The 21,339-nt window shown below is 43.3% G+C and overlaps 3 protein-coding genes and 1 long non-coding RNA gene across 4 annotated transcripts in view; 2 read left to right on the forward strand and 2 right to left on the reverse strand.

Moving 5' to 3' along the window:
• The window catches only part of jph2 (junctophilin 2), a 33,553-nt gene extending 30,239 nt beyond the window's left edge, over positions 1–3,314 (forward strand). The window contains exon 7 of the mRNA XM_035382656.1: positions 496–3,314. The gene's annotated coding sequence lies outside the window, so the exon portion shown is untranslated. The remainder of the gene's footprint in view (positions 1–495) is intronic.
• A 5,681-nt stretch (positions 3,315–8,995) lies between these two features.
• Positions 8,996–13,007, reverse strand: LOC118208664 (tubulin alpha chain). The gene is made up of 4 exons (XM_035383550.1): positions 12,857–13,007; positions 10,597–10,819; positions 10,354–10,502; positions 8,996–10,238 (listed from the first exon to the last, which is right to left on the reverse strand). The coding sequence occupies exons 1-4, from the start codon at positions 12,857–12,859 to the stop codon at positions 9,258–9,260; spliced, it is 1,356 nt and encodes a 451-aa protein (XP_035239441.1). The 5' UTR covers positions 12,860–13,007; the 3' UTR covers positions 8,996–9,257.
• Positions 12,892–14,224, forward strand: LOC118208665. The gene is made up of 3 exons (XR_004761613.1): positions 12,892–12,986; positions 13,882–13,931; positions 14,043–14,224. It is a non-coding gene; the product is annotated as an uncharacterized LOC118208665 (long non-coding RNA).
• A 584-nt stretch (positions 14,225–14,808) lies between these two features.
• tuba1a (tubulin, alpha 1a) lies at positions 14,809–18,355 on the reverse strand. The gene is made up of 4 exons (XM_035383542.1): positions 18,199–18,355; positions 16,279–16,501; positions 16,036–16,184; positions 14,809–15,920 (listed from the first exon to the last, which is right to left on the reverse strand). Exons 1-4 carry the CDS (start codon positions 18,199–18,201, stop codon positions 14,940–14,942), a joined length of 1,356 nt encoding a protein of 451 aa, XP_035239433.1. The 5' UTR covers positions 18,202–18,355; the 3' UTR covers positions 14,809–14,939.
• Between the last annotated feature and the right edge of the window lie 2,984 nt (positions 18,356–21,339).

Consider the following 21,339-nt stretch of genomic DNA (forward strand, 5'->3'; position numbering starts at 1 on the left):
CACGCGCTGTCAGCGAAGTACTGATATAAACCAATCAGAGAATTTTGCTGTGAAGAGTCTTTTGCTTGGTTGAGCCAGTGATTGGTTGAAATCAGTGATTTATAACACAGGGTAGCTCAGCGTATAATGGGGTTCTCTCATATTACTATACATTAGTGTTTGACTCTGGATGTGCATAGTATGCATTAACACTAATATAAATCCCAGCAGTATCCAAAAATTAGGGGTGGTTGTTTGTTTTCAAATTATTAAATGTTTTTGTTTCATTTTTGTTTGGATTTGCTTGCCATTTTACATTTTATTTTCCATTTTTGTTTGACAATTTTAACTTAAATATTTACTTCTGTGATGTTACTTTTTGATGATTTTTTCAACCTTCCTTTCACATGGTGTCTTTTTCTTTTGGATTGTCTACCCGTAAGTCAATGAAACGTAGACGCGCTCGTCGGTGAAGGGGTCGTTTCTCCCCCCGACCTCTCCGGGTTTTGTTCGCAGGAAGTCCCGGTTCGGCGGCGCTCCATCAGCGAGGACTCCAGACGTCACCTGGGAGCGAGTCATCTACCGACGCCGACGGCCGCACCGCGAGCTTCGGACGCGCGGAGCGGCTGCGAGGGAGGGAGGAACGCTCTTTTCTGCCGCTCGTCCAGACGCCTCGCGCTTCAACCGCACAAGCAAACGAAAAGGGGAAGTAAACGAGAGGGGAGGGAACCATAGAGATGCAGAAACGTGGTCTGAGTGCATGTTGGGAAGACTTGGTGGTTATTCAACCGCGCGGAAGTGGGCCCCTGCATAAGCCTGTCCACCATTCAAACATGCTGTCGTTTATTTCAGTGAAACCAAGGTTCAGCCAGAAATAGCTCCTCTAATTCAGAATATGGCAGCCTTCCGTTTACAGCATGACTGTGACCCTCACAGAATATTCAGGTAAAGTTTGGGGAAGGTGACAGGCATAAAAATAACTTTACAAAAAATGGTAAATTTAAAAATACTAAAACTGCCAGTAAGCAAGTAACTTTCAGGCTTGCCCATCACATTAGTAGGCCTATTGATATGAAATTGATATGCTTCATTCGCCAGAATGAAAAAAAGTTTGTTTTTTTTTTTACTTTTTTGCAAACCATTAAAAGATGCTGAGGTTGTGAGACATATAGTATAGTTCATGAGGCAAACTGTTTATGTTTAAGAGAAAGGCTTTAACTGTTTTCTGGGTAAAGGTTTGGTATTGTGCACTTCAATATCAAAACATCTGAAGGATCTCTTTGACCTGAAAGTCAGGGAAAGACACCAAGCAACAGAAATGATACCTTATAGAAGCGCTACTCCAGGTACTGCAGGTTGCAGGGTCCGCAGGTATTTGCTACTACCATGCATTACACCACCTGATTTCACTAATTATTTTACCTTCTCGCTCCAGGAAGTAAGCTCATTTTAAATCAGATGGTGTAGTGCATGGAAGCAAACACCAGCCGACACTGCGGCCAGCAGGACCTGGAGTCGAGCTGCCCTGCTTTAAAGGTAATTATTATGCTATGAAACAGCAGGCTAAATTAAGCTAAAGCTAGTGGCATCACACAAAGTAATTTATTTTGTGCTTGAAGATCATCGTACGTAGCCTTCTGCTGGTGATTTCTTAGGGAAGGGGTCTAGTCAAAATGTAGGAAATAACCTCTTCAGATCCTCTTTTTCAGATCAGAAGAAAATCAGTCTGTTTCTTACCAGTAGCCATTCATGTTTCTTAATCTTGAAGACAATTATTTGTTTAGTTGTAACTTTTGATAGATATCACAAATTATCAGAGAAGCTATGTGCTAGCACTGTATGATTAAGAAATGTATTCTATTGGATTTTATTGCATTTCAGTAGGTGGCAAAGATCAGAGTAACGGCTTCTGGAACAAAACATTGTTTCCTAAGGCTTCATATTGCAGACAGGTGATTTGAATATGCACATGAAGCAATCATAGATTGTTGACGAGAACGCCAGCTACATACTGCACCAGGACAAATTTGTATTTATTTGTCTGTATGCTTTCTGCACAAAACAATGTTGTGCCATGTTATGTAATGAAGGGATAGGAAAGGGAGTCTTTTGCACATGATAACAGCATTATTTCACCATCTTTACAGGATTTTGAAGGGTTTTTTTTTAAACTAGGAGTTATTTAAATAAATGTGTTTTGTACTGTTACTATGGAAAGGTTTCACTTGTCACGTTAGGATTTATTTGCTACCGGTTGCATTGTGTCAGCTCAGTGGTTTCTCCTTCTGAGACGCCGGAGCTGTGTTTTAACTATGTGGCCACAGGAAAGAAAATGTCAATCTTGTCCAATGAAAAGTGGTCAAGCGTCAGGCCAGATCCGGGTTTCTTCTGAGAGCTTTTATATGCATGTGTGCACTTTTGTAGAGTGTGATTTTGTAAATTTTTAAAGTACCTTTTCATGTACAAAAAAATATTTGCATTTTTCGTGAATGTATTAATATTCGATACAGCTTGCTTCGCATTTCCCTTTTTTGAATCTGTAAGATTTACCTCAGGCATTCAAGATAATAATATATATTCTATAAACGGAACTCCAGGTCTTACAACGGAATGTTGAACGCACTCTAAAAAAAAAATGCATCCTCCCTGCATTCTTATTTATGCCAACAGAGTATTTAAGTTATATCAAAATTTATATCACCAGCAGTAAGGATTACAAGACAGCCAAAATTATTTGATGCTGATACAATTGCAAGAATGTACAGACGGACATCTCCCTTGCACACTGGAATCTCTCCTGACCAGCATCAATACAAGACAGTTATATTTTTCATAACATAAGGGGGAAAACACTTTACTACCCTTTATTTATATATTTTAAAAATTTGAATATCTACTGCTGCCATCATGTTACCACAAAGTATTTTATAAAATAATGTTGCTATGCTAGACGTTTACGTACAGTAAACAGGATCATATTCAATTATGCAGCATTTTCAGCGTCCTGTGTTTTTGCTTGAGTTTTAATAAAATATGGCATAGATTACAGTATTGATTGTGCAAAATTTGCATCTGGGCAGGATATTCTATGGAGACACCCCCCATTTTTAACATATTCAGAATTATGTGGCTTCACTAGATAAGTGAAAGAACTTCATAGAAATATGTGCAATACAGCAGTGTCTGTTACCTTTCAAAAAAAGTGTTTCTTCTTAATCATATCACAGAAGTTTCATCTATTTGTTTTAATGAATTTTATTAAATGTCCTAAACTCACGGTATTTCTGGTCCTATCCCAAAGTACGAAGACTGAAATAAAATCCTTTTTCAACTCAGCTTTGTTGCCATGGTTCACTCTATCACACATGCTCTTTGTGTCTTCTCAGCAGTAGTTTTCTTTGTGTTCTACTCACTCTGTTTGCTTGAGCGCAGTAATACAAGATTCATTCAGCAAACATAGAACGCACACAGAATTCCCACTGCATGTCAAATACATGAGTACACACCAGACAAGAAAATAAAAAAGTAATGCAATTAATACACAAGACATGTTACTTGCGTCTACTAGATTGACAATGCCGTGGTAACAGTTAAATGCAATGTCAAAGTGAACAGCTAGAATATGTGTATTTATTTTTGTTAGTTAGCTATTTTAGGTGCCAGTGAGGAGGGTGGGGGGGGAACAAAGGCAGTATTTATAAACTCCACCTGTCAGCCTGCTTCACCCAGCCCTCCAGCCCACCCCCATGCCTCGTCCTGGGATATGAATACCAGGCCCCAATTTTAGATGGGGGGTGGTGGACTGGGCTCGCCTGAACCCTGAGATAAATACTCAGCCTCTGACCCAACAGCACTGAACTCAGCCTCTGACCCAACAGCACTGAACTCAAGACTGTGACCCAACAGCACTGGACTCAGCCTCTGACCCAGCAGCACTGAACTCAGTCTCTGACCCAACAGCACTGGACTCAGCCTCTGACCCAACAGCACTGAACTCAGCCTCTGACCCAACAGCACTGGACTCAGCCTCTGACCCAACAGCACCGAACTCAAGACTGTGACCCGACAGTGCTGAACTCAGCTTCTGACCCAACAGCACTGAACTCAAGACTGTGACCCAACAGCACTGGACTCAGCCTCTGACCCAGCAGCACTGGACTCAGCCTCTGACCCAGCAGCACTGAACTCAGCCTCTGACCCAACAGCACTGAACTCAGCCTCTGACCCAACAGCACTGAACTTGACTGTGACCCAACAGTGCTGAACTCAGCCTCTGACCCAACAGCACTGAACTCAGCCTCAGACCCAACAGCACTGAACTCAGCCTCTGACCCAACAGCACTGAACTCAGCCTCTGACCCAACAGCACTGAACACAAGACTGTGACCCAACAGCACTGAACTCAAGACTGTGACCCAACAGTGCTGACCACAGCCTCTGACCCAACAGCACTGAACTCAAGACTGTGACCCAACAGCACTGGACTCAGCCTCTGACCCAACAGCACTGAACTCAGACTCTGATCCAACAGAACTGAACTCAGACTCTGACCCAGCAGCACTGAACTGAGCCTCTGACCCAACAGCACTATACTCACCTGCCGACCCAACAGCACTGGACTCAGCCTCTGACCCAACAGTACTGAACTCAGCCTCTGACCCAACTGCACTGGTCTCAAATTCTGACCCAACAGCACTGAACGTAGACTTTGACCCAACAGCACTAATATTTCCAACCAATTTCATACATCCTAGGCAATAATCTTGCACTCATTCTCCTTCTCCTTTTCGAGGGATTGTTATTCCCTAGTTTACAAGTACTGAGAAGACACTTTTCATATTTCTGCGGCTACTTTGCCGGCCTCTAGTGGCCGATTGTCACCACTGCAGGCAACACTAAACCACTTACAGATGAGACATGTCAGAGAGCTCGTGTTTGCTCAACGAGAAAAGTAGCTGTGGCGGGACGCGCGCGTTCACCTTTCAGTGTGCTATCCCAGTTTCATCTTATTTTTGAAACCGGGATACTCCAACAAACTCACAAATTGAAGGCCAGTTCCGGTGACTTGTGCATTTCAGCTCTATAACACACCCAGACAAGAAGCCTGAATGAAACTCTCAGCAACATTCATAAATGTTGGTAAATAAAAAATTATCTTCTGGAAGTAATGTTCGATAATAAGGCATTATTTTTATTTCCAATAAATCAAATACATAACTTAAAACAGTCATCGGCCCTTGAAAAGTTAGTATGATTTTGAAGATAAGGCACACTAGGTGGTGTTGAAAACCACCTACATGTAATGTCGTTAAAGAAATGAATTGTAGTTTAATCATCAACGTGTTTGACTTATAAGTTAGTTCAGTGTTTAATGTAAATGTGTTCAACTAATTTTCTTGCTGTGTTGACATAGCATCATCTTCTGCATGATGCAAGAGATTAATAGAAAAGAAACAACCACCTAACAAGCAGTATAATAAGCATACAGCAGATTGGTCTTTATAGAAAGCTATTTGCTTTGTAAAAGCTTTCCTGGGTGTTAAGAAACAAACAAAAGCAGCTTTCTTAATCGATGTGGATGTTACCACAGCTCACTTCACTGAAAATTACGCTTGTGCGTCACAGTCTTTGTTTCCATAAATAAAGCCCCACGCTTCATAATATGAGGATGTGGCTTGTCTCACTTTACGATTTGAGATGTGTTTCCTTGATTAACATTAGTATATGTGCAGGGGGGGCACCCATATGCGTATCGTAAGCATTTTCATTTACTGTTACAATTACTCTGTCCTCTGTTACAATTACAAATTAAGTTCGAATGTATGAATGTAACATCGGACTGCTTGTTCTTTGGTTTACATTTTATCCAACTCGATTAAATTATGAACGTAATTGAAATGGGTAAAACAACTAACATGTCAACGCTGTTTGTAGTAAAATAGTTAATGAGCAAAATCCGAAAACTGTTCCATGTATACCAATTCTCCCGTACATTTTCTGAACTAAATTCCAGATTGTGTAGGCTACTTTGAGCGCATGTAGATCATTCATAATAATAATGTCACCACTGTGCAGCCTACTCTGGGGAATGACGTGGTTGAATTGACTTGTAAAAATAATAAATAATAAATGAACACCTTCGTCCTTCCCCCTCACGGTTTCAGAACAAAAACAATGAACTTAGATAACACACTAAAATAACAAAGACAAAAGAAAGCAAAACTGAGGGGCAACTTTCCAGCTAGCTGCTGCTTTTCAGTGGCGGTTTACTTTCTCTGCGTCTTTTGTGCTTGGACAAATTCAACTTAAAATTTGCTCTCTCGGTGTGTACTCCCGATCTCGGCCCCAAACTGTGGAGAGAAACACACCTTAAAACACCTGGGCTGATTAGTTAACACAACCCAGGTGCGCGTGCTCTCTACCAGCTGACGTTTCTGCGACCAGTCCGCTTCTCCGGCGGACTGAGTGCTACAGTGTTCGCTAATAGTAGCCTTCGTGTTGCCTTTTAGATATTTAAAGTTATTTTAGATAAGAGGGCATGCTGCAAAGATAGTCAGCAATTACCCCAATTTCTAACTCAGGACATCTGTAAGGAATTGGAGGAAGGGGTTTTAGAAAAGAGGACCATCTTCAACTCTGGCTTGGGTTACATCTGCCTGCCCGGTGAGATCCTGCAACCTGCGCTGAGCCTGAATTAATGCTTTGAACATCTTTCGGACATGTAGATCTAAATCCCTGCTTTTTAGTATAATAAAAACCTACTTTATATATCACTTGGTTATTGTAACGAAGGTGGGTGTGACAATTTAGGGCTGAAATGAAAACCTACAGGAGGGTAGATCTCCAGGAACAGGGTTGGTTACCATTGGATTAGGGTAAGATTAAAATGACAAAATAAGATTTGTTGTAACTAATAAAATGTTCTATAATGAAGAAAACAAATTTGGTGGTTGGGTTAGGCTATTGCGAATTGCACATTTGCTCCGCTTCTGGGAAATGTCCACGCATTTACTTCCAGAAATCAGTAGTACAGTAGTAGTCGTATCTAGTAACTGTCGAAGTGCTCGACGAAAACTGCACGTCTTTGGTAGCCTAGTGTGTCGTGAATTTAACACTGACGCTAGATTAGCCTATACACTTTCTGACCGTTATCTTCAAAGCCTTTTCAAGTTAACACTTGCCTTTTATGTTTCTCTAAAGACCGTTTATGTTTCTCTAAAGGCAGTCAATCCAAGTTATTTCAGACGCAGGATTCTCCTTCAGTTCCATCCACTGAGTAGGCTACTGTTTGTTCTTCTCAGCTGTACACGGGGTATATGTCGAAAGACAACCAAAAGGTGGCGGTGTTGGCGCAGCGGGTCCTACAGTGAAGTGTCCTGAATAGGGAGCGTTTATATTATGGTGTGTTCGAACACTTGTTCGATTAAAATACTTTATGATAGTGACCATTTCTGATATTTATTTATCAAAGCAATTATATGTACAAGCACCACACAATGCTTGCTATGTAATGCTTGCTATGTTATGCTTGCACATATAATCGGTTTGACAGAATTATTACACAATTCTGCTGCTAACGTCACGAGCGCAATGTTTTATTGTCATTGAGGAAAGCTATTACCTGAACAGCTTTTGGTTGATGCTCTGTGTACTTATTTCAACAAGGTCTTATATGAAAGCTTGTTGTCTAGCTATTAAGTGCATTTTTGGTGCATATTAATGTGGCTATAGCACCCCGTATGACTGTGACCTTATACAGTCTACAGCAATAGTGCAGAGCAGTGAATGACGTAGACTCAGATTATTTGCTTTGGATATGCTGCATTGAATGCAGTTGAAACAAAGCCAAGTGCTATGTCCAAACAGAAAAAAGTCTAAATGCTTTTGAGGCCAAAATGACAGCATAAGCAGAAGGCTTGGACATGAAAAGACTTATTTTTCTGATTGTAATAAAGTGTCTTTCAATAGATTTCACATGTCCAATTCTAACATTACAGAAACACTGCCACCACATTCACATGACAGCTGCCAATCAGGGACTATCAAACTAGCTGTTCACGTGAAACACATGAAAGTGCCTCGTGAAACACATGAAGTGCCTCACACAAATGTGCAAAAATATCAGGAGGATCTGAAGTCTTTTGCAAACACCACAAGGAAACTGATGTCATAATGAACCTGAAGGAGCCAGTAGTTAATTTGAAGGACTTTTCCAATAACAAGGACTACAAGCAGAACACACACACATTTCATAAATAATATAAATCCTCTTATTGTACGTTTGTGGTTAACTCCTGAAAATGTGCACACAAACCGTCGATCGATACCCCAGTGTAAAATCCCACTCTCGTTTACCTACCTTGGCGTTGGCAACAAAGAATAAAAAGTTCTCTTTGTGACAGTTCATCCTCCATGCAGTACCTTATTCAGCAACAGGGAACATTTTTCTACACGGCTTGAAGTGCAGCTGAGAGCAGAGAATTTTCATCTATCCATTTTCTAAAGCACATACTCCTGGTGAGGGTCACAGGGAGGCTTACATTGGGTAAAAGGCAGAAACAGACCCGGGACAGGTCACCAATCCACCACAGGGCCCACACACCATTCACTCATACCCCAAGGACTATTTAGACTCTCTGAATAACCTAACCTGCATGTCTTTGGACTGTGGGCAGAAATCTATGCATTCATGGGGAAAATATACCAACTCCACTCAGAAAGGCCCTCGGCTAGGATTTGAACTCAGTACCTTCTTGCTGTGAGGCAAGAGCACTTCTCATTGCCCCACCTTGCCGTCCATTGAAATTACATGACTTCAGCTAGAACGGACTGGGGAAATCAGTTTGCTGTAAATTCCCTAGACTGAGGGATGCCTGGCTTTTTCTTCTTAAGCATAACAGATTGGTTAATTTGTTTCTTTTTTGAAGATGTTACAGTATACATGATATTGCAGACATGCTAATTGACATGTTCATGCTTAATTTATTCTCTGAAACAAATGCACACAATTACTTTGTTATTTTTTAAAACGTATTTATTGCATGGGATGGAAAATAAATAATGTGTCAAAACATGAAATTAAATCAAATATCATGATCACAGATCTGACAACTATAGAACAGTCAATCTTTTAAAGATTCTTACTATGTGATTGCAAAGAGCCTGCCTTCCTGCCATGGGGGCAAGAGACACCTCCCACTTGCCACAAACGTCACTAGATTCACACATGGATAGGATGAGATAGTAGAGTGAGTTTTTTCCACATAGGTGTGCCACCTTTAGTACTCCTCTCCCTCCTCTTCTCCTTCACCTTCGATGGAGTCGACGCCCACCTCCTCATAATCCTTCTCCAGGGCGGCCATGTCTTCTCTGGCCTCTGAGAACTCTCCCTCCTCCATACCCTCCCCCACGTACCAGTGCACAAACGCGCGCTTGGCGTACATCAGATCAAACTTGTGGTCAAGGCGGGCCCAGGCCTCGGCGATGGCGGTGGTGTTGCTCAGCATGCACACCGCTCTCTGAACCTTAGCCAGGTCTCCACCAGGAACCACGGTGGGGGGCTGGTAGTTGATGCCAACCTTGAAACCAGTGGGGCACCAGTCCACAAACTGGATGGTACGCTTGGTCTTGATGGTGGCGATGGCAGCGTTTACGTCTTTGGGCACCACGTCACCACGGTACAGCAGGCAGCAGGCCATGTACTTGCCATGACGAGGGTCGCATTTGACCATCTGATTAGCTGGCTCAAAGCAGGCATTGGTGATCTCAGACACAGAAAGCTGCTCATGGTAAGCCTTCTCAGCAGAGATAACGGGGGCATAAGTAGCCAGAGGGAAGTGGATTCGGGGATAGGGCACCAAGTTGGTCTGGAACTCTGTCAGATCAACATTGAGGGCACCATCAAATCTGAGGGAGGCTGTGATGGAAGATACAATCTGGCTAATGAGCCGGTTGAGGTTGGTGTAGGTGGGGCGCTCGATATCAAGGTTTCTACGGCAGATGTCATAGATGGCCTCATTGTCAACCATGAAGGCACAGTCAGAGTGCTCTAGGGTGGTGTGGGTGGTCAAGATGGAGTTGTAGGGCTCCACCACAGCTGTGGACACCTGGGGAGCTGGATAGATGGAGAACTCCAGCTTGGATTTCTTGCCGTAGTCAACAGACAGGCGTTCCATCAGCAGGGAGGTGAAACCAGAGCCGGTACCACCTCCAAAGCTGTGGAAGACCAGGAAGCCCTGGAGGCCTGTGCACTGGTCAGCCTGGGGAGAGAGTGCAGTCATGTTACTGCTGGAGGAGAACACCTGGTGTGATTCAACACACAACATCTACATATATAAAGGCCTTCAGTTTTACAGGGCTCAAACAGATACCCACCAGTTTGCGGATCCTGTCCAGCACCAGGTCGATGATCTCTTTGCCGATGGTGTAGTGGCCGCGAGCGTAGTTGTTGGCAGCATCTTCTTTTCCAGTGATGAGCTGCTCAGGATGGAACAGCTGGCGGTAAGTCCCAGTGCGCACCTCATCTGGGGAGGTGGACAGAAACCCATGAGTTAGCAAGAGGGTTCAGGACCGCATGTGACAACCTCATTTCTGCAGGCCAGGGATAAAATGACTTACCTATTACAGTGGGCTCCAGATCCACAAACACAGCCCTGGGGACGTGCTTGCCTGCTCCTGTCTCACTGAAGAAGGTGTTGAAGGAGTCGTCCCCTCCTCCGATGGTCTTGTCACTGGGCATCTGTCCATCCGGCTGGATGCCGTGCTCCAGGCAGTAGAGCTCCCAGCATGCATTGCCAATCTGGACACCAGCCTGGCCCACGTGGATGGAGATACACTCACGCTGGATTGAGAAAGGGAGGAAGGCGAAGCCTTTATGTAGATTATGTAGCAATTATGTAGATTAATCCAATCAAAAAGGCCGGAGAGAGAGGGGAAGAAGTGAACTTCACATATCTGTGAAAAGATTGCACATAGATGACTAACAAGACCAGGTCAAAACCTAGTATATGGCTGGACCGAACCGGCCGACCAATGGTGTAACTTCATCACTCAGTCACTCAGTCACAGACATGCGCGGTGTAACTTCATCACTCAGTCACTCAGTCAGTCACAGACATTCACGTTTATAGGGCTGGCCCCGCTGTTGCGGTCCAGCCAAAAATCTACATTTAATGTATCTTGCATTTCATATTCCCTTTTTTTCATGAACCTGATAAAATAGGCCAAAGAGCCTTTTGAACAGAGAGCAGAAAAAAAACAGTTCTGCATTGGAAATAACTACTGTTTTGATGCTTCCAACCTAGACAAAGACATAATCTTGAGGTCCCTCGTACATCTTTAATTGCTGGGTGTGGTCATGTTACCAGCTACAGGGCTGTCTGTGTTGTTGCAATTTTGTTCGTACCGAGCTTTAACACGCCATTTTGCAGTTGTCTACTTGCCTTCTGCTGAGTTAGCTTGCCTTCTGCTGAGTTACTTAAAGATCCAGAAGACTGTTAGGGTGTGGTACAGTCCCGTAACGGAAAAAAGAAACATCTCTCAATCCACTTTACAATAATGTTTACATACGAAAGGTAGTTTTAGAAATGTATGCTTTGCCTCGTCTATCTGGGTAGATGTTGTTCTCAGATGTGCCTGCTCCTCTTGGGTTTATTTCAGATTTATCTAGGTCAGCTAGCTACACCCTTCTGCCGCATTAAAGTCTGATGAGACGAGAGGTTGATTCCACCAGAGTCCTCTTTCCCATCTTTTAGGAGTGGTCCTTCGCAGGAAATCTTTTACAGCCAGAGCTTTTTATTTTATTTATTTTCAAAGTCAAGATGCTTCAGTATGTAGACATTATTTCTTTGAAATCATGATTTCTGTAGCTGGATTAAAAACCCAGTTGTCTCTCCGTAGCAGTTGTAGATAAAATCTTCAGAATGTACGATATATTGGATTAGTGGGGACAAGGAATTTGAAGTACACACAAGACATAAAATGCTGTTACATGCAACAAGATTCCAAATTCGGAGATTATTATTTTTTTGTACCTATTTGTCCTGGCAGTAATCTCTTCTTTATCATAAAATGGGATCATGCGGGGAAACGGCCACATAGAACTGGTCTCGATTCTCTATAGTCTTATTTTATTTTATTTTATTCACCTTACCAGCCGTACATCTGCCGTACATAATGTCCTCGAAATTATTCACAGCAATCTCAAAATAGGGGTGCTTGGGGATGCTCAGCCTCCAGATTCCTGCACAGGTCCCCCGAATTATTTTTTCCACCGTATTATGAAATAATAAATGGGTTCTGCGCCAGGTAGACCCACATCACATGCATAGTAAGGACAAAAAGGAATTCCCCTCCCAAATGGCCGCCCTATACATGTATGGCGGCGTCGACGTAATCCGCTTTAAGATTGCTATGCAACATCATGAAGGGCAGACATGGAAGCGCGAGACAGAACGCCGAGCATACTTCTTTGTCTGTCATTAATCGGGCAATTGCTTGTACGATGAAGGTTCGAGCTCAGCAGTATTTGTAGAATTAGTGTTATGCATTATTTGTTGAGGCTTCATATATGCTATTTAAAAGCGTCAGTAAGCTATGCAAACATGGCAGGTGTTCTGTAAATGCTTCCACGCACAAGGTTTAACGTCGAAGGAACAAATACTTCCCATTTTATTAAATTAAATGTCACCGTTTTTCTGTCATGTTGGCTTTTTTCCGATTTGTCAAAATTGCTGCATTAACTTGAAGGTCAAAAAATTATATATATTAAAAAAAAAAAAAAAAAATACGATGCGATTCCCAGCTATAGTCCAGAAGTCTATCGTCCACTAAATCGTTCACTAACGGGAAATTTATAGATATTAAGAAAATTACTTACCATTCTGATTGCTTGGAGATGATGATGATGAGCTGTGAAAATAAGCAGAGAAATTACGCTACTCGTCCAGACGGCGAAGAGTCGGTGCGAGTAACTGCGACCGGAGGGGGAGCTAATCCTAGTATATAAGGTATACGACGGAGCTGCCGCCCTGAATATGTGAATATATTATTATAATGAGGTAAAACGCCCAACCATTGCAATATGCGGCAATTGTGTTATTTATCAGAATCCAACACCAATGACAACCCGTCAAATATGTGTTGTAGGCCTGCAGTATGATGCAATCGGAGGGGCACGATATTTTTGCGCTGCTATATTCTGGTGAATTCTTAGGCACAATATACAAAAAAAATAATTGGTGCATTGTTCCGTTAAGGTCTGTAACGACGGGGTCGACTGCTGAGAGAACTGCAAGGCCTATCTGTAATTCTTATACCTATGAAAATGTACAACTTTAAATATACAGCGAGCTCCATAATGTTTGGCACAAATACTTATTTTTTTCTTGATTTGGTTCTGTACTCCACAATTTCAGGTCTGTAAAATTAACAGACGAACAAAATACAGTTATCTTTTAAAAACTTGGGAAATGGCATCTTCGGTAGCCTAACCCTTTGTGATTTCGTATTCGGGGGATCTTCCTGTTCCTCTTATCATCTGCGTGTCCTTATCTTTGTTTTACTCATTCAAACCAAAAAGTTGCGTTTCCTTCAAAACGTAAATACAGGCATGCCCTGGGCTATCTGTGTAACTGATGTAGCTACCTTAGTTTTCTTCTTTAGTATTTAAATAGGGGAAACGACAGTATGATAGTAAGAAATATTGTCCCTATTCCCTATTGCGATGTACGGATGGTAGAATGCCAGTATCATCTGGTATCACTGAATTTACCACATAAATCAAACGGTGTAATTAGCAGTGACAGTTCATCTTAAATAAGGGCCGTTTGCTACAATTGTACTCTGAAAACTTTAGCCGTTTCAGAAAGTCATTGACAGCTTTTTGCTTTTTTGTTCTTCCAGAGGATGTCACAAATATCTGATGAATATCTTCTGATAGCTAGTTTAGTGAGGTGAGAATTAATTTTTTGAAAAGCATTTTGTTTCATCACTGACACTGTCAATAGTACATTTTATCATTCTCACATTATGCCACTTATCCTCTCACTTCTCCTGGCTGCCAGTTGCCATTCGGAACGCATCCACCATACCGCCAATCAGCCGTCAGATCGTACAGGCCGGCCAGATGGCCCTGCTCTGCAGCCTCAGATGTCTGTCCCCGCCCTGCCCAGCTGGTCTCCCTGGTCACAATGCCCGTCTGCACTGGCATCACGGTACTGAACTTCCCATGGTGATCAAGGAAGCATATTCAATGACCTTCTTCAGCGGAATGAAGATCCACCTCTTCGCATTGCACCCTGGCTCTGTTCCTACCCTTTCCTGCTAGCACTTGTTAATTAGTATGATGACTGCTGGTATTGACAGTGTCACTTACGGTGTATATTTACAACTGCGTCATGGTACTTGGAGTGTTGATGGCTTTGCCTGTATTTGTGTTTCTCATATCTAATGTGGACCTTATGTTCTTTTGCATTGTAAGACCTTCTGGACAAGAGCATCTGCGAAATGAGAATCTCATTTGGGCTCATAAACTCAGTGTTGAGTTGAATATACACTGAACATTTACTGTGTAGATGGATACATTTGTTTAATACTAAAATATGTTCTGCAGAATTGCTTTGCCTTTCCCCCTCACTTAAAGGAACAGAAGTGGCTGCTCGTTTGCATGCTTTCTGCAGTGTGTACACTAGTCTGCACCCTAACCCCAACACTAGGCCTTGTCATCATTTATTGTGACATTCTGAATAGACATTTGCTTGATGAATAGCACAATTGTTGTTAAACAGAGAAGAAAAAACACCTTTCCCAAAAATCACAGTACAGGAGATAATTTTAGACTGGAATTTTTATTCATCATATAAACTGTCAGCCCATACAATGTTCTGCCAATGTTTGTTGAATTGAGACTCACAAATCTGAGTGGCATTGCTGTTTGCAGCCTGTAACAGAAATTCTCCAGTTTAGTACTCTTCTCCCTCCTCTTCTCCTTCACCTTCGACGGAGTCGACGCCCACCTCCTCATAATCCTTCTCCAGGGCGGCCATGTCTTCTCTGGCCTCGGAGAACTCTCCCTCCTCCATACCCTCACCCACGTACCAGTGTACAAAGGCGCGCTTGGCGTACATCAGATCAAACTTGTGGTCCAGGCGGGCCCAGGCCTCGGCGATGGCGGTGGTGTTGCTCAGCATGCACACCGCTCTCTGAACCTTAGCCAGGTCCCCACCAGGAACCACGGTGGGGGGCTGGTAGTTGATGCCAACCTTGAAACCAGTGGGGCACCAGTCCACAAACTGGATGGTACGCTTGGTCTTGATGGTGGCAATGGCAGCGTTTACGTCTTTGGGCACCACGTCACCACGGTACAGCAGGCAGCAGGCCATGTACTTGCCGTGACGAGGGTCACATTTGACCATCTGATTAGCTGGCTCAAAGCAGGCATTGGTGATCTCAGACACAGAAAGCTGCTCATGGTAAGCCTTCTCAGCAGAGATAACGGGGGCATAAGTAGCCAGAGGGAAGTGGATTCGGGGATAGGGCACCAAGTTGGTCTGGAACTCTGTCAGATCAACATTGAGGGCACCATCGAATCGGAGGGAGGCTGTGATGGAGGATACAATCTGGCCGATGAGCCGATTGAGGTTGGTGTAGGTGGGGCGCTCAATATCAAGGTTTCTACGGCAGATGTCATAGATAGCCTCATTGTCAACCATGAAGGCACAGTCAGAGTGCTCTAGGGTGGTGTGGGTGGTCAAGATGGAGTTGTAGGGCTCCACCACAGCTGTGGATACCTGAGGAGCTGGATAGATGGAGAACTCCAGCTTGGATTTCTTGCCGTAGTCAACAGACAGGCGTTCCATCAGCAGGGAGGTGAAACCAGAGCCGGTACCACCTCCAAAGCTGTGGAAGACCAGGAAGCCCTGGAGGCCTGTGCACTGGTCAGCCTGGGGAGAGAGTGCAGTCATGTTATTGCTGGAGGAGAAGACCTGGTGTAACTCAACACACAACATCTACATATATAAAGGCCTTCAGTTTTACAGGGCTCAAACAGATACCCACCAGTTTGCGGATCCTGTCCAGCACCAGGTCGATGATCTCTTTGCCGATGGTGTAGTGGCCGCGAGCGTAGTTGTTGGCAGCATCTTCTTTTCCAGTGATGAGCTGCTCAGGATGGAACAGCTGGCGGTAAGTCCCAGTGCGCACCTCATCTGGGGAGGTGGATAGAAACACAGGAGTTAGCCAGAGGGCTCAGGACCACATGTGACAACCTCACTTCTGCAGGCCAGGGATAAAATGACTTACCTATTACAGTGGGCTCCAGATCCACAAACACAGCCCTGGGGACGTGCTTGCCTGCTCCCGTCTCACTAAAGAAGGTGTTGAAGGAGTCGTCCCCTCCTCCAATGGTCTTGTCACTGGGCATCTGTCCATCCGGCTGGATGCCGTGCTCCAGGCAATAGAGCTCCCAGCATGCATTGCCAATCTGAACACCAGCCTGGCCCACGTGGATGGAGATGCACTCACGCTGGATGCAGAGGAAGGCAAAGCCAAGCAATTATGTAGATGAATCCAATCAAACAGCACCTATAACCCATCTACATCTCAGAATTTGGGACAGCTCTGAAACATTTGTCTAGAAATGTAATTATTGTTCAGTAGTTACAGGCAGACATGGGTCAGTCTTCAACAATATGCTAAATCCCCAACTTGAATTGAGGCCTATCTGTACAGTTGATGAGACAATAAAACATAATCTATCAGTCAGTTCAACAGGATATAATTTGACAATTTATTAACTTCTAAAGATAATTAATGAATTCCTATTGATATTATGGAATTGTTGTCAATTCTATTTAAACGGCATTTTAGCCCTGAACTGCATCTCACATGTACTATAATATACTCTGCAGCCCTAAATGATTTAAAATTGATCATTTAAGCGTATTCAAACTGAATTCATCACTTATGACAGCCCTTGATGAAAAGAAACTTCCGGTCTCATTATGTCAGTCACAGATTTTGAACTAGCTCTGCTGCTGTTTGTCCAACAGAAATTAACACAAAACCCACATCAAACACTGCAGCGTTTTTATTTTTATTGGTTCAGCTCTTTTGCACAATGCCTCAAAAGAAAATTATGTGACTTTAACTGAAAAAAACGAGTGTGGGTACACTAAACAAAAGACTGATTCATTCTAAAGAGATTTTTTCAATCGCCGTTCTTTAAGCAGGCCTGAAATAGGTCATTCTTTCTAGCAAGTACAGTAGCTACATTTCCCCCAGGATCATAATGGTGATCAGTGCTCGAAATTAATCCCAGGTCTTTTCATAATGTTGCCTGACCCGCACGTACATTTTTAATGAGTAAGTAGCCATGCTGACAGTCTCTTCCATTTCAGCTGTCACCAGATACTCAGGCTAGTATTTCCTTTACAAAACACGACCCAGTTCGACGATTTACACCGCTTCCCTCGGTCCCCCTGCCGGTCTGTAAGTCTACTCAAAAGAAGACAGATGTGTGTGGCGGTTGGCTCAAGGGGTTGGGGCCATATCTTTGTCCTAAAAATTGAAGTGACAGCCCCGCTGGCTTGCGTTAGGCCGGCTAAATCCAGATAATGTATTCGGATCACATCGCATTTCTATCAAGTTGGCTTTGTCTGAAACTGGATTCCTCTCGCCACGTAATCACTACGCCGCCGTTCTCTTCGGTTTTGGGTACATGGTATCCCATGGTTATGGACTTACGACTCTTGAAAAAAGACTTATTTAATAGTGCTCTAAGCACAGTGTATCTAAGCAACCCGTTGTTCGTTTTCCTCATTTTACAGGGCATTTGTTAGTTATATGAATCGTAGGCGTTTTATTTCTCGGTTCTTTGTCGCTACAAATGATGTGGCACTGACGCCTACCGGATTTGGATTCATTATAGGAATATAACGATAGTATGATATAGGTCTACAGTAGTTTCATGCAAAAGGAAAACGAGTAAGATTGTGGTAAATTCAGCGAAATCAATGAGACACGGTGCTTTCATTCTATAGCCTACGATTTTCTTTGAATAAATGGCATATTTGGAAACTGTACAGTATCATAATTAAGCAAATTAACATAGCTTACTAATTATATTTAGACAATAAAAATCGATAAATTGTTACATTATAGTGTACACAGTATGGCACTGTGTAAACTGTAGTCTTATTAAAGAAACATGTAAAATCTTACCATTGTATTTACTGGATGGTCTGGATTGGCAGGCGAAGGATGAAATTCCGTCCGAACGGAACGTCTTACAGTGCGACAGCAAGGAGGTCGATGTAAGAGAACTTGCGGCACATGGGTGCGAACCTGTTAATATACACGAGCGTTGCTGATGCGACCGCGCCTGCTAAATTACTATTGGTCAAATCGTCGACTTCCTCAAGTATATGCGAAGTCTAGCCTTTTCTCATTGGATAAAATGACAACATGGGACGCTCTTCCTCCCACACTCGGAACCGCACCCAGTTTTATAATTACTGGACGCAGTTAGCCATCACCCGTTGTACACTAGTATTTACTTTGCCGACATAGTATATTTTGTCAGAGAACGTTTCAAAAACGTTTTTTCTTTCTTAACATATTCATTTCTGCCATCTTAAGCGTAATTAGAACGGCATCTGACGACTGCTCTAAAGTGTAGAGAAGAGGTAGACCTGCAGTGGATTGACAAACTCCTGTAACTCTGGGCATTTTCAGGTGCTTTCTTCACATTTTCAGCAAATTAAACCGGGTTGACTATGGATTTAAAAAGGTGGCCAGCCTACAGCCTGAAAATGAACTCCACTAGCATTTAACATCTGTCCTAGTAACCGGAGCCCCGTTCTTTCTCCACCGACCCCCTCTTCAGCGATAACTGCATGTTCACCTGACGTAATGAACAGATCATCATATGGTGATGGCTACATTGCCTGAGTCTAGAGATGCTGGATCGCAGAAATGACCTACAAACCCATTTTGTATTGAATGGCAGTGTACCTTTGTTCTGAGGACCATAGCTCATGTTGAATAGCGGTATCCCCTACCTTTGCCCCAAGGCCATTCACTCATAATGATTGTTGAGGCTGTGAGTGTGTGAGACAGTGCTTGCCTACATTCTGGTGGTTTATTTCAGTGGGAATGAAAGTACTTTAGATTCACACTCCTGCTTCCCTATACCTGGGAGAAAAAAATGTTGTATATCAGACACTAAACAATCATGTTTGCCATCTCCTTTGAGCATCAGAAGTAGGAGAGAGATTTAATTTTATATCAGCGTATTCAGAAATTCAGCTGTCACAAGCACGTTAAAAAAAGGTGCGTCTCCTAACTCAAAGATTGCTTATCATGCATAACATCATTGAGAAAAGAAGCTAATTCATGCAAAGTTCCATTGGTTTCTGCAGCCAAATGAAAGACCCACAGCAAAGTCAGAGGACGCTATAAGACATACTGGGCAGAGAATAGCAGCAGACCCCCAGCCCCCCAAATCCTTCCCCTCCAGACTCCCAACGGTCACTAGGCGATGAATAAGTGTGTTGCCTAGATACCAGAGAGTAGGCTGGAGATAGTCTGCCAGCCCCCATAAAGCGCTTTTTTTTTCCTTTTCTTTTTTTTTTGCGGAGTCACATGATCTGACATCAATGGCAACACTAATGGCCGGAATTCAGCTGCCTCAGGGGGGAGGGGTCTGGGACCCAGCCCCCCAGCCCCCATTGGGACCCAGCCCCCCAGCCCCCATTGCGTGTCTGTCCCTCCTCCATACAGTGAGAATTCTCTCCTGTCTCTTTTAACTGCTGTACATCCCAAGCGTTCTTTATTCTAGTTTTGTTTTATGTTCATTTTCACCAGGAAATCCCACTGAGTAAGGAATCACTTTTCTAAGGAAATCCTGGCCAGACCTGGACTCATCTTTGACATCACAAATGAAAGCGCTAATGTTTTGCTTTTGTAGGTCCTGCTTGTTGAGTTCAGCAATTAACCAAAATTACCTCCCCATAATTGCATTTGTTAAGGAGGAAAAAGACAAATGCCTGCATCTATTTGTGAGTATAAGATGAGGATGAAAGTGGATTAAATCCAACATAGTCAAGCCTGACCAAATGAGGCAGCCCTGAGTCACAATTGGCCTCATTCACAAAACTTTTCTTATTATTAAAAATTTTTCTTACTTTTGTTCCAAAAAATGTTACTACGAAAAACCAATATGGAATTCATGACACATGTGCAGACCTTTGAATTTGTGCATATCCCAGGTGTATGATATGATGAATGCTGGCTGTTTTTTTATGTGCAATCATATGCATGTGATTAGCAAAAGGAAACAGCCATTAACAAATACAAATAAGAAAAAAAAATGATGAATGCCAAAATGTTCCTGTTCCTCACATACAGTATACAATCAAATGTGATTGTACACATACTTCCTGAATGAGGCCCAATATATTAGGACATGCTGTGTGCACATGTAAAATCAGCCCCAGTGCCAAGCAAGAGGTGATTCATTAGAAAAATTCCCACGCACTTCGTTGAATGCTCTCAAGTGGAATGTGTTAGCTTGACAAACATCAACGCACATCTACACACACACACACATATACACACACACACACACACACACACACACACACATACACGACTCGGATAAATGGATGACCTCGTTGTTTTAGGCTGCGCGGCCACATTACAGCGGGGGAGGGCTCAAAGGAGACCTTTGTGGCGCTGTACGGAGTCCTGGCTCAGTCCCAGAGAGGTGTGGGACCGTCAGGGCGGCTCAGCGCTCTCAGGCTGACATTGTCCCATCGGGTCTCAAAGGAGGCGCGTCAAATCGCAGCTCTTTATCTCTTATCAGGACAAACCACGGACACGCCCGTTTCGTTCACAGCAATGGCCTGTGGCTGGCTTTGTGTGGCACGCAGTATCAGATTAAAGCAGGGAGAAGATCAGCTGCAAAGTCAAGATTTTGAACCGACCCAGGGAAAAAGTCCATAAATATGAACAGGTTCCTGCAGACACATTTATTCACTCACTCCCAGGATAGCCCTACAGGCTCATGTGAATGTGTAATTCCAGGACAGATTCTCTTTTTAAAATAATCCCCACACCTCTGGCATTTCCCTACTCTCTCTGTTTTAGCACAACGGCAAAAACACACACAGCGGATATTTCCTGCGCAGTCTCTCCCAGCTTTTTTGAGATTAATGGAAAAGGCACTTCCTCCCTCTCTGTTTCCCTCTGGTTGTTGCTAACAACAGTGTGAGCTCCACGGCAACCGTCCGCCGGGGTCTTGTAATCTGCCTGCCCGCACGTTTGGGCGCCCGGAACCGCTGCCAAACGGCAGGGAACCGC

The sequence above is a fragment of the Anguilla anguilla genome, chromosome 11, assembly GCF_013347855.1.
Source record: "Anguilla anguilla isolate fAngAng1 chromosome 11, fAngAng1.pri, whole genome shotgun sequence".
In the NCBI taxonomy this organism is placed as follows: Eukaryota; Metazoa; Chordata; class Actinopteri; order Anguilliformes; family Anguillidae; genus Anguilla; species Anguilla anguilla.